Raw genomic sequence first — 14,313 nt, 5'->3', positions numbered from 1 at the left:
ATGCGTGCTTGGGAATGAAATGCATCTGGCTGGCAAAGCGATATATATTAATGTATTTTTTGAGGGGAAGGGCTGTGTGTCGCTCCGAGTTGCCGTCACCTCTCCCTTCAGGTGACAAAATGCAATATGTGGTGTGAAATTGGGTCAACACAACACTGAAATAGCTGTGAGGAAGACGCAGGATGAGGAATGCATTTGCATATTCATATGGGCAGAATGGGCCTTCAAAAGGACACTTTCATCCTCCCTTACTCCGCACCCTGCCTCCAAATGAAGGAGGGGGGCAGTTTATGGGAATTCACTATAGTCTTGTTGGTTGCTGAATTATAAAATAAAAAAGTGAGCTTAATTACTGAAGTTTTTTCTTTATTGAACTATAAAGACTGGGTTTCAGAAGGGAGGACTATCAAGGCCTGGTTTGGAAAAATTGTTAAATTTAGAATTTCATACTGAAATTAGTTCAATCATATGATCAGATCATACAGCGGAGTTGTTTGCACTTTAGAGCAAAAGGATTGGTTAGGCTAGAGCTTTTTTATTTCAACCAAGCAGATGCTTGCCTTTTTATGGCCATCATTTGGACACTGGCCCTTTGCAGATAATATTGATCGAATTTATTATACTGCCATACCATAAAGTGGTTTGTTGCCAATAAAACTCTGTAAATATAACGATTAGTCATTTTAGTTTTATCATGTTTGGGTGTAGTTATAAAAGAAACTCATCAAATATTGCAGATTTGGAACATTTTACAGTTTAGTACATTTTTAGTTTATTTATTCTATGAAGGATTTATCAAGTAGCGTGTTATGATTAGAACTGGGTAATTTATACAAGATTTATGGAAATCCATTTGATTGCCTGAATGAGTGGATATATGGGTAGGCCTACATCATTTCAGTCTCACAGGGCTCACTGCCTTCTGATGTTACTTTTTGCTCAAAATGCTCTTATATTACAAACACGGGCAATTTGAAACCCCACATTTCTATGACAATGACATTGTCGTCTTTTATCCGTTATTTGCAGGCCCATGAGCAATCTCAAACCTATTTTCAGATGTATGGGATACCTTGTATGTATCAGCACTTTCATGCAGCAGTCTGCTGTGATCTGTTTGCTGCTAGAGTTGCACACATGCATATTTGAATATCAATTTAACACCATTTTGAGCGTTACAGTTTTAAATAACAGAATAAACAAGGTCACAGTGTTCATTCAGCCTCCAGACGGATTTGAGAAGTGTGTGTATATGAAAGAGAGAGAGAGAGAGAGAGAGAGAGAAAGAAAGAAAGAGAGTTCTAGTGAAGGAGGATGGGATTGTATATGCTGCACTTCGGCATGCTAATGTTTCTTTTGATCTCCTGTTGCTTTCAGAAATGGTCTTGCTGTGATCCTGTGCTGAATTGTTTGTGGTGTCCCCCTCAATTTCTTCTTAATTCAACGTGCACACACACACACACACACACACACAGATGTCTTTTTTGAACTCATCAATTCCATCGGGAGCTAATTATAGTGATACGTATTTTGCAATCTGCATCCTAAAACGCAAATTAATTTTTCATGTTAGAGCAAGAGTTATTTGATATGTACAAACTGTCTCCTGCATTCATTTTAATAATTGCTCTTTGTTATACAAGCGCCTTTCTTTTATTCCAGACTAAGCTTTCTAGTAATCCTGCTACAGATGTAGCACAGTGGGAAGAAACGACTCTTTGTTTCATCGAATATAAAATTTGATTTTAAAGAATACACATGCAAATCAAAGCAGAAACGCTCAGCATAGCAACACTGACATTCAAATATCCATATATATATATATATATATATATATATATATATATATATATATATATATATATATATATATATATATATTTATATGGTTGGGAAAGTAGATTTAAATTAATAGACTACTAGACTAAATTACCAATAGATGTTATGTGTGTAAGATGTTATAATGTTGGTATAAACCATTTTGATCACAATAACTACAATAAGCCTGCTATTAGATCATTAAGCCTGCCTCCTTTCTTCAGTTTCTTTCTTTGTAATTCAGATGCTTGAACTTAAAGTAAGGATTTGAATGAAATACAAGCAACAAAAGTTTAAAAACAAGAAGAAAAACCTATTAAACAGATAACAGGCCAGACCATTAGGTAACTAACAACTGGGACCAGCTTAGCAACTGGCAGCAATTTGTTTGACTGAGGTGAAATAAACAATGTCAGTATATGGTGTGATGACACCTTGTTTTTCTTTTCTTTTCTTTTTTTTAGTATCAAGTAAATGTTGTGCAGTTATATTAGGAAATAGTCTGGTAATTCTTTATAACTATTCTGAAGAATCTATCTTTATTAAAAAGTGGTCCATATCATAACGTTATATATTTTTTTTACTGTCACATGAACATGCTTTAATATTAAATGAATGAACTACTGAATAAATAAGAGTTTAGAAACTATTTTGCCCTCATTACTTATGAAACCCAAGAATATTACGTAGAAAATCGATAAACATGCTGGCTTGTCCGTTAAACGTTATAAAGGTCAGATTTGGCATGTATGATAGGTCATCATCTAAAGATAACCATAGTAGACAAAAGTAACTGCTTCTGTACTACAGAATTATATATTAAGGCAATTAAACACACAGTGCACTAGCATGGCAACAAAGTAGCCCCTAATTCTCTCTCTTTTTTTATCCTTATACACTGCCACTGTTTTCTTCTCTAAACACACACACACACAGAATTGAAGGTGCTAAGTATGTGGGAGTCCTGTCTCGATATGTCATCCTCCCATCTGCTGTCCACACACACACACTTACGCCCTCCCATTTGTCACTTTAGTCCTCTACTCTAACTAATCCAGCTTTTCAGATCAGCACAAAAGGCCCAAATGATGTGTCACCTTGACAAAACTCCAGCTGTCCTCACACCACCCATGAGGTGACATGTATTTCACTCCTTAAGAAACCAAATAGATAAAATTTTAAGCAAGACTTTCTTAGTCAGAGACACTGTCTACACTACAAACTGAAACGATATTTAGATATTAACATATATTCTGTGCTAATTGCAATGAAAGTATAAATTGTTTTCGAATAATTATTTAACCCTATAGTGGCTTTAATAGAATTATTCTTCTTTAAAATGCTAATAGGGAATTTCTCTTTGTTGTAATACATAGTATAGTATAGTATAGTATAGTATAGTATAGTATAGTATAGTATAGTATAGTATAGTTTATCTGTACATTTGCTGACTCGAAATTTGGGTCATTTTCCAATGCTTTATTGCATTATCAATACATGATCAATAATCAGTACTTTTCTGTGAAATATTTAATGTAACAAAGGATTCAGGACATGTGTAAAATGTAAAAAAGGGCCTAATTCATTGGTATGCAAGGCTCACAGCTGGTTATTTCTTAGAATTTCTACATGGATACTAGATTTTTACAAAAGAATTACAAAGGAAACTGAACTTCACAGAAGAAATATTAAAGAAAGAAATAATTGCTTGTGCACACCACCAAATATTATGTTCATCCCAACATATTTACCTTACCTTGTATTCTTGTTTTTGGTAGAATGTGTTGCAAATCTAATCTGAAAGATGCACTATTTCACGATTAATGGCAAGCTTTCTCAGCTCCTCAAAACAACACATCTGATTGCACTCGCACCTAAACACTTGGCTCATCCTGATTGACTAAGCGCTAATGCTCTTAGAGCCACCGCTCAAGGCACTAATGGCGTCTGTGATCTGGCTTTAGCACCCTGCCGACGTGTCAAGCCACAAGCAATTTGAGGTCACATGAAACCTCAACCAGACACCAAACTCCTGTCTAATTCTCTGGCTTAATCCCCAAATAGATTACACATTGGCAATATAAGCGCCACATACAACATGGTTGATGTGCCATTCCTTCTTACCACATCTAGTGCACACATTGCTGGATTTAATCATGGTTTTAGTCTCTAGGTATGGAGCACCAGGGTACTGGATTTCATTGTGTACTCTATCAGCTCTAAATGACTTAAGTATAGAGGTGAATTGGCTAAACATCTGATGTTGACATTAGTAATTTAGCAGATTTTGGACATTTTCAGTCAGATTGATAAAAAATGGCACATTAATCTTTTAAGACAGCTTACTTCATTGTAGGATTATCCTTAAATCCACACTTACGATTTAGCGGCAGCCCCATTGCCTTAATTGCCGTCATTAATTAGCATTAAATGTAAAAAAAATCAATCTTTTCTAAATTTCCTCAAATTGCTGGGCATTTTCACCTGATTTCGATTTCTTATCATCCTGGCTACGGTTAATTCCAGGAACAGAGTATTTGATGGGAGGATAATTAATTTAATGTAATACAATTAACCTCTCTAAGCTTTGTCACAGAAGCTCTACATAAGAACAAGCATGTCAATCTCTCTCTCACTCTCTCTCTCTCTAAATCCTACATTCCTTAATCAGAACAGACAAATTCAGACCCTTTTCAACTTTTATCTCAAAACCATGTTTGTTCCACCCTCTGAGCTCCCGAGCTGAATTCTCACAGGCTCTTTCTCACAGTTTATTTAATTTATTTATTTTCTAACACCACACAGCCTCACTAGACGTCTGAAAATCCTTGAGGATGTCTGAAAGGATTACAACATGTTGAACTTGTTCCAAGGCTCAGCAGGAGCATGTATACAAATTGGCTTTAAAACAATCTTAGTGATATATATGAAAGAACGTGAGTGAGCCAGCTTAATTTGTCACACAGGTGTCAGGGGTACATAATCTACATAAAAAGATGTCAGAATGTGATTTATTTTAATGCTAAGTAGAATGTGTCAGTGCTTTCAGTATGTTCCTACCGAAATATTTGTGATGTGCTCATAGCGAGTCTCATGAGTAGTTCCATTATTTAAAGCTATGGTGGTTATAGTGATAGTGATAATGGCCAGTTTTTGCTGTTAGCTCCTAAAAACAAAGAGCAAGGGATTCATTTCTCGCTCTTTATCATTTTTCAGTGATGTTTAGTGTCATATTAATGAGAAATCCAACACAGAAATACTTAATGCTAGGACTCAGGATGCAATGGCAATGGTTAGTGCATTATTGTACAGGAAGAAACAAACATCAGTGAAATCTGTTCTTTTTCCATTAGCAATATTTAATTTGTAATATTTGGTATTCAATATTTAATATTTCCACAAGATTTTGGTATACAGCTGTGGGGATTTGTGTTCATACAGCCCCAAGATCGGAAGTGAAGGTCAGACTCTGATGTGGGAGATGAAGTTGGTGTTTAGTCAGTGTTCCAGTTCATTCCAAAGGTGTTCAACTGGGTTGAGGTCAGGACTCTGTGAAGGAAACTCAGATTCTTTCACCTTCATCAACCCCGGCAAACCATGTCATCATGGAGCTAGCTTTGTGCACACGGGTTATTGTCATGCATAGGACAGGTTTGGAACCCAGTGAAGGGAAGTTGTAATATGACAACATACAAAGTCATTCTACACAATTGTGGGTGCCCGGCTTTGTGGCGGTTTAGGGGGAAAACATGTAGGTGTGATAATCAGTTATCCACAAATTTTGGCTATTTTGTATGCACTGGTTATTGCTCTAAAATGTTTTTTTTTTAAACAAACATACATTTGTGAAAATTCTGAAATCTCTCTCTCTCTCTCTCTCTCTCTCTCTCTGTCTCTCGCTCTCTCTGTAGTTTGGTTTCCATGCCTCAGTTTTTATACAAAGTTTGAAATTAGATATAAGAAAGTCTGGTGGCTCAGTGACTTAATGGTTAACATGTACACTTCCGGGGTTACCTCCAGGTACTCCCATTTTTCCCTCCAGTCAAAAGACATGCTTTCTAGGCTGATTGGTATCTCTAAAATGTCTGTAGTGTGCGAATGAGTGTGTGTGTGCCCTCTGTGGTGTCCAGGGTGTCCCCGGCCTTGTACAGTGAGTCCTGTGGGATATAATCCAGGATCCCTGTGACCTTGTGTAGGGCAAGGCTACAGAAAGTGGATGAATGTGATTGATTAGTAAATATCAAACTTACCAACAAGAAGACTTTAGGTTTGTGTGTATGAGGTGGAAAACCTGACTTTGCTAAGAAACCTGAATTTGATCTGCTAAGAATTTTAATTCAATTTATTTGTATAGAGCTTTTAACAATGGACATTGTCTCAAAGCAGCTTTACAGAAGTATAGAAACATAGAAAAGAAAAGAAATAATGAGCAAACCTGAGGCAACAGTGGCAAGTAGATGATATGAATGAGAACTGAACTGTGCTGGACACAGACACACACACACACAACTGAAAACTGCTCTCAACAGAGAACTATACTGTGCTGGACACAGACACACACACACACACAAAAATGGTCCTGTTTGCATGCATATATCACTTTCCATTACACCTTACACTTTATAATGATCCTGTTTACATGTTACCTTTAATATTTGCACTCACTGTCAACACTATTCTTTTGCACAGAGTCGGTCTACATGTTGTTTGTCTGCACTGTCATGTCTTGTCATCCTGTACACTTCTGTTGTATGTCTAGTTTTTACTAAAGATTGCACCTTAAGTATAGTTTAGCTTTATCTCTGTGTCATAGCTCTGTTTGTCTGCGTCACCTGTACTTTGTCTTTGTTATGTGTAGCACCTTTGGTCTAGGAGGAACGTTGTTTCACTTCACTGTGTACTGCATCAGCAATATATGGTTGAAGTGACAATAAAGCTTCTTTGACTTTGACTTTGATATGAGGAAGAACCCTTGAGAGGAACCATGCTCAGAAGGGAACCCATCCTCATTTAGGCAACACTAGACAGTATAATATATATATATGTCAATGTAAATGATGTCCTTTCTACAGCAGCACTCAACCAATAATACATAATGAAGTGTCAGAAATTTAATTTCAATTTATTTAATAATCCATGGAACACTTTCTTGTATTACTGTGTAATTAATAATCATTTTCACTCATATTGGGCCTCCAACAAAAACTATGAGCCTTCTGGACAATGAATATTTCTGGACAGGAGTTTTAGGAATTTGTGAGGGGGGTGCACGCATTTCAGCTTGAGTTGCTGCACGTGGGCCAACGGGTTTTTTCCCACTCGGACCCCGTATGTCGAGCTGGTAACAGGTTGCAGGCAGCACTGAATCTGCTGAACATGCTGAAAACGTGCTGAAGCTTTTAGAAGCAATTACCCTTAACGGCGTCCAGTCGCGATGAGACATGGACAGACAATAGGGCTTTACATCTTTGACAAGTAAAGGAATGTCCAGAGAGTATGGTTCAGTGAATTAAGTGTGTGTGTGTCTGTGTGTGTGTGTGTGTGTGTGCATGCGTGTTAATTAAAGTCGAGCACTCAAGCAGTCTTTCTGAATGACTTGGTTTGCGTTCACTAACTGCATTAAAAAGACGCTTTTGTGCTCCGGAAGTTCCTCGGGCTTGCCAATTAGTTCCAACTGCGTCTATTGTCCATCCCCAGTGTTAAATAAACACTGTCTATGTCCAGTTCGTTTATAGAGCACTATAGAGTTTTGTTTTCGTGTGAAGTGCAGTTTACTCCAAATCCTCCATCTTTATGAAAGAGCCTATATGTATACATGTGCTTAAAATGTTTTTCATGACGTCATGGAGGATTCTCAACATTATTCTAACACAGTACATATATTTCCTATAGTGATTTTTTTTCTATGTATATTGCATTCATAGTTTCCTTTACTTAGCATGGGTATTTTCGTGTATATAGATCATATTAATATAAATAAGTGAACTGACAGAGATACTGTGTGAAGATCTATATATATATATATATATATAATGCACTAGAATGGGGGGGGGGAGTGGCTCAGTGCCAAAAAAAATCAGCACTTCAAAGTCTAGATATAATTCTATAGGCTTATCTGAATCATTAACTAAAAGAACTGAATGCATAGTTTCAGTTTGAACTTCGACATTTCAGGTCTTATGGCATTCCAATTATTTTAGTATATTGCAAGGTACAAAATAATGACTTGAAAATAAACAAATATATTTTCCTGCATTACTAAAAGTCATATGTAAGTCGAGTTGGACTCCGTGACTCTCAAACGCCGTTGTTGGTGGTCTGATATTTGGACAAAGCAGCACTAATCAAACAAAGTCCCGAATTAAGTTGAAGTAATATGAAGAGGTTGTGCTATTGTGCTTAGTCTTGTGTTACCTGGTTAATTTAATGCTTACTAAAAGCATAAGAAGAAAGGAAAAATTCTGACCCCTGCAGAGGGCAATGAAAAAAAAAATCTGACATTTCTTGGAGGAATCGGATGATTGAGTGAGTTGGTTTAATTGCTTATTAGGTTATAAACTATTTTCGCAAGAACATTAATTAAATCAGTCAGTCTAATATAATAAGCTCCCGCACGCCCTCCTCTCCATGATGTAGACTGTCTGAGAAAATCTTGTTAAGGGGCTGCGCTTCAGTAATCTAAAGTGTGAGGAGCAACAGGGCGCAACATCTTCACACCTCGCGCTTTACCCCCGTCTGGCAGATGGCACGGTCACACCTGCCACACACACACACACACACACACACAAGGCGCTAAAGCTCTTCCTCTGCCAACATACTTCCACGCATGTTCATTTGTCACCCATCCGTTTGTTGTCCTTAAAATGTGCACAAAAGTTTTGTCTCAGCAGGATAACTAAATAATAGTTTAAAAATATTAAAGAGGGTGTCGGTTAGGGTTGTTTAAAACAGTTCCTTGGCACTGCATATTTATTTTCAACCCGATTGCATACAGCTAAGGTACCACCACAAACAAAAACAACAACAACAACAACAACAACAATAATAATAATAATAATAATAATAATAATAATAATAATAATAATAATAGTAATAATAATAACCAGTCTATCTCTCTCTCTCTCTCTCTCACACACACACACACACACACACACACACAAAATAATTAATAATTACCGTATATATAATATTCTAGGCAGGTACACCTAGACATCTTAAATGTCCAGCATTCTTTCATTGTTAAATCTGGAAGAACTTGTAATCTAGGCTATATTTTCTGTATGATAAACATATTATTATGAAATTTGGAGTAGTCTAGACTTTTTAAACGGAAATGTTTAGGCATAAGTTTAAGCATATATGTATAGTGTGATAATATTTGGGAGTAAAGTCAATACAATTCGCCATCAGATTACTGAGCGTGGTGACACAAAAGCAAGTGGAGCCTAATTTTGGCACTCCAATTTGTTTTAACATAAGGAGGCTGTTTATAAACAATAAATGTTGCACATTTGTCTGCGCTCCTGAAAGTTTGGACATGACGTCGAATACCTTTTGATGGACCCGAGCAAGCTCATTGGTCAGTGGGACACCTCATTTGCATATCTGCTGGGTTTAAACGCACTACTGACGCACCCCTTCTACACGTCGACTGGAGAGCAAGGAGTCTAGGCGCGCGCTCTGAAGCTGTTCTAAATGGTTTGTCACTGTTTTTAAGTATTTTTGTACTTAAAATCTTTGGCAGAAATGGAGACTAAAAAGTTGCTACTTAGTTTTAGCTTAGTTGTGATCTTTGCCGCATGGACAGTGAGAAGCACAACAACAAAGTACTACACGTATGAAGAAGATGCACCAGGAACGTTTATCGGGAATCTTTCAATGGATCTGAAGATCGACCTGTCCGAAGACCCACACACGAGCTTTCGGTTCATGCAAGAGGGCAATGCATCACTGATTCGTATGCGTAAAGGCGACGGGCTGCTCACGGTGGGAGAGCGCATTGACCGGGAGAGTCTGTGCGGCTCCTCCACGCAGTGCCTGATCACCGCGGACGTGGTGGTTTTCTCCAAGGAAAAATTCCACCTGATCCACGTCGAGATCCACGTGAGAGACATAAACGACCACGCTCCTGTGTTTCCACGTGACGAGACGCGACTCGAGATTTCAGAGAACGCGGCGGTGGACGCACGCTTTCCCATAGAAGTCGCCACTGACCTGGATGTCGGAAACAATTACATTCAAAGTTATCAGCTTTTCAACAGTAGTCATTTTGGTATTGAGGTAGGAACAGGCGAAGATGGCAAGAAGTTTGCACAGCTTGTGCTTGCGCAAAAGCTTGACAGGGAGCTTGAAGAGTCTTACACACTTCAAGTTATTGCAATTGATGGCGGAAGTCCACCAAAGTCTGGATCAGTGACCGTGCGCGTAAACGTTTTAGACTCTAATGATAACAGTCCACAGTTCGAGCATGACGCGATTAGAGTCGAGTTGCACGAAGACGCACCTGTTGGCTTTCTTTTGCTCAGAGTTCAAGCATTCGACCCTGACCACGGCGAAAATGGTGACGTGCGCTACGATTTCGCAGAAGGTGAATCCAACGAGATCAAAAGCACCTTCGATGTTGATCCCGTTAGTGGAGCGGTGGTCTTAAAGTCTTCGGTGGACTTCGAAACGAGAAAATCGTATGAGCTGCACATAAGGGCTTATGATCTGGGCGCCAACTCGATTCCGTCGACTTGCACGGTCACCGTCGAAGTCGTTGACGTAAACGACAACGCGCCAGAAGTCACGATCAAGCCGATGGCCTCGAGGAGCGGAGACATAGCGTACATCACGGAGGCGGCGGCGGTGGAAAGCTTCGTCGCGCTCGTGAGCGCCGCGGACAGAGACTCGGGCGCAAACGGCTACGTGCGCGTCAGTCTGCACGGCCACGCGCACTTCAAACTCCAGCAGGCGTATGGTGACAACCTCATGATCGTCACCACATCTGTTCTGGACCGGGAGAAGATTCCTGAATACAATCTCACTGTCATAGCAGAAGATCTTGGCTCACCGCCGTTTAAAACCTTCACCCAGTACACAATCAGAGTAAGTGATGAGAATGATAATGCTCCATCGTTCAGCAAACCTGTCTTCGAAATTTCAGTGATGGAAAACAAAGCACCAGGATCCTATGTGACTTCTCTGGTAGCTCGTGATCCTGATGAAGGAGTCAATGGTAAAGTAACGTACAAGCTTCTAGATAATGATGTTGATGGAGTCACAGTGAGTTCTTTTATGACTGTAGACCCAGCTTCTGGCACTCTCTACACAATAAGGCCTCTGGACTATGAGGATGTCAAGCAGATCGAAGTGATCATCCAAGCCACAGATGGTGGCTCCCCACCACTCTCAAGCACAGCTCTGGTCAAGGTCAGGGTTGTGGATGAGAATGACAACACACCCTTCTTTGTTCACCCGATACTCATTAATGGCTCGGCAGACATACCTTTACCAAGCAACGCTCCTGCTGGTTACGTGGCCCTGAAACTAGAGGGCCATGATAATGATGATGCAATGAACGCAGAGCTTTCCTATGCCATTATGGAGGATGAGGCATTTCTGTTTGCTGTAAATGAAAATACAGGTGAAATGGCACTAAAGCATAGCTTGGCACTTGGACTTGGAGAAACACTGCATGTAAGAGTGGCAGTAAGTGACCATGGCCGAACACCTCTTGTCCACACAGCCTCAATCCGCTTTGTGGTTTCAGATGCCATGCCCATAGAAGAACAAGTGGTGGTGGTTCTTGAGTCAATTCAGAAAGAGAATACGTCTGATTTTGATGCTTCCTTCATCATCATTGGGCTTCTAGGTGCTGCTTGTGCCGTATTGCTGGTCGCCATTGTGGCTGTTGCACTATCACGCAGGAACGTCCGGAGGAATGTCGGCTCCATCAGCAAAATATCTGGGCAAAACTTTAGGAAAACCCAATTACCAACACACAGCATTGACTCGACAGATTCCAGCAGCCTCTCTGGAGGTAGTGTGACAGTTACTGAGCAGATTTCTTCTTCAAGGGATGAATCATCTTTCTGTTATGAAGATGAGCAAAGCAGAGATTCTGACAGTAAGGTAAGTTGTACACTCATGAATAAATGCTATAGTCCATTTTGACTTATTAAAAAAAGTCTGAAACTTAATTACTGTTAATTTTTTTCCTTAGGTATTTCGACCTCTCCTCACTAAAGGTCACTTTGAGCCCGTTTCAGCTTGGCAAGGAGACAGATACACACTTCAGATGAGGTTTGTTGAATTTATCTACACATATACTAAACATAGAAATGATATCCTTTGGCATGGCTATCACTGCAAGTATGTGCGTTCGACTTATATTGTTAAATAAATTCACAGTGAAATCGGATCTGTTGATCAGACGAGCATAAAGGACAGTGGCAAAGGAGACAGCGACTCTAATGACAGTGACTCTGACAGTGGACAAGCCGGGCGGAAAATTGCTAACACTGGCCACCAGCGAGTTAGCAGTGAGTGATTAATTTGTTTTATTTCTTTTTGTTTTAAAAACACAGGCTTCAGTTTATCATCTAATTATTAAGCTGAATTGATTGTGGTAAGAACAGATAAAAAAATATATGCAGGACAGTGAATTCCCAGGATAAGATCGGAAACCCATTTAAACATTTATATATGTTATATCAACTGATTTTTATCTTTGACATTTCTTACAAATGTACTAATGTGAATTATAATCAAATCTCAGGTTCCTTGTACACTGGACCAGTGGATGGAGCTGGAGTCTACAGAACCAGAGAGGTTCCAACACACACTTCCAGCACTCATGTGGGCAACAATGGGTACACTGTAGCATATCGGACACTGGGCTATGGCTGCCATCCGGCTGCCACCAACCAAGGACCATCCTTCAGAGGCTACGGTTGTAATCCAGTCTTCAGCCAAACCAAAGATTACCCACATGCCCCTGTGTTTCACAGGATGGGGACACAACCCTCCTTTTACTATCAGCATCAGGTGCACAGACAATTAAACGAACAAGCCGCATCTCCCAGAGAGCCAATTACAGACATCATCAGCATACCTACAGCATCCTTTTAAAAAAAAAAAACTCTCAAAACATGAACTTCACATTGTGACACACTTCATCAGTCCTGTTTTTCTTCAGTCCTGTAGTATTGTCTGCTTTATTTCTGTTTCTATTTGTACACTATTTCAGTAAGCTCAACGAAGTAAATTAGTTTATTAGTATATTTTATTTGTGTAAATAACTCATGTATATAGCTGTAACTAAAATATCTCATATTTATTGACACCTTGTGTGCAGTTCCAGTGGAATTGTGAATAAATGAATGAAATTAATGGTCTGAATACTTTGAGTCTTCTTTCTACTTTGTTACTCAAGCTATTGAATTTGTTGTTATTATTACACTATAGTCTAATTTAATTAGGTAGTGCTATTTGTGATTTATGCGCTGGTGAATTTATCACGTGAATGAAAAGCATTAATAGGTAATAATCAAAAATTAAAATGATTTCAAATTAAAATGATATTTGTCACATTTGTACCCTGCACTGGATACAACTCTCCGGCATGAGTTGAGATGGCAGGTCTTGTCAACTTACCACCAATAAATCTTGGACAGTTTTCCCAACTCTTTTCAGAAGAAAGTGGCTTAAAAAGTCTCTAGAAATTGTCAGAAGTCATATGCTAATTTGAATATTCTTCATCACAATCTTTAGTTAATCAACTTACAAATTATATGATAAATGGAGTTTTCTAAAATATACATCAGAATAGAATAAACTAGGGTTTTGTACATTATTCCATCAGTAACTGCTTCTTTAATGTCTACTTCCCAACGTACCACACTATATTGCCAAAAGTTTTGGGACACCCCTCCAAATCATTGAATTCAGGTATTGTTTTTCAGGGGTTGGCCTCGGCCCCTTTAGTTCCAGTGAAAGGAACTCTTAATGCTTCAGCGTACCAAGACATTTTGGATAATTTCATGCTCCCAACTTTGTGGGAACAGTTTGGGGATGACCCCTTCCTGTTCCTACATGACTGCACACCAGTGTAGCAAGGTCCATAAAGACATGGGTGGTCAGTCTCTGGTCTAATTCATCCCAAAGGTGTTCTATCAGGTTGAGGTCAGGACTCTGTGCAGGCTAGTCAAGTTCCTCCACATCAAACTTGCTCATCCATGTCTTTACGGACCTTGCTTTGTGCACTGTTGCGCAAAATGTTCTCACAAAGTTGGGAGCATGAAATTGTCCAAAATGTCTTGGTATACTGAAGCATTACGACTTCATTTCACTGGAACTAAGAGGCCAAGTCCAACCCCTGAAAAACATCACCTGAATTCAATGATTTGGAGGGGTGTCCCATAGTGTACCTTGTTTCTTTGAAGTGTTTTGTAAGTACATTTGTAAATAATTTTTGACTATGACCAAATACGTTCCTTTCTATATCGAACAATT

At 39.0% G+C, this 14,313-nt stretch overlaps 1 protein-coding gene across 1 annotated transcript; it reads left to right on the top strand.

Moving 5' to 3' along the window:
- Positions 1-9,476: 9,476 nt before the first annotated feature.
- On the top strand, positions 9,477-13,089 carry pcdh8 (protocadherin 8). Its single transcript, XM_058380840.1, has 4 exons — positions 9,477-11,931; positions 12,023-12,102; positions 12,211-12,341; positions 12,578-13,089. The coding sequence occupies exons 1-4, from the start codon at positions 9,565-9,567 to the stop codon at positions 12,928-12,930; spliced, it is 2,931 nt and encodes a 976-aa protein (XP_058236823.1). The 5' UTR covers positions 9,477-9,564; the 3' UTR covers positions 12,931-13,089.
- Positions 13,090-14,313: the final 1,224 nt, after the last annotated feature.

This window comes from Hemibagrus wyckioides, linkage group LG26 (assembly GCF_019097595.1).
Source record: "Hemibagrus wyckioides isolate EC202008001 linkage group LG26, SWU_Hwy_1.0, whole genome shotgun sequence".
NCBI lineage: Eukaryota > Metazoa > Chordata > Actinopteri > Siluriformes > Bagridae > Hemibagrus > Hemibagrus wyckioides.
This window is presented reverse-complemented; position numbering and strand designations above follow the sequence as displayed.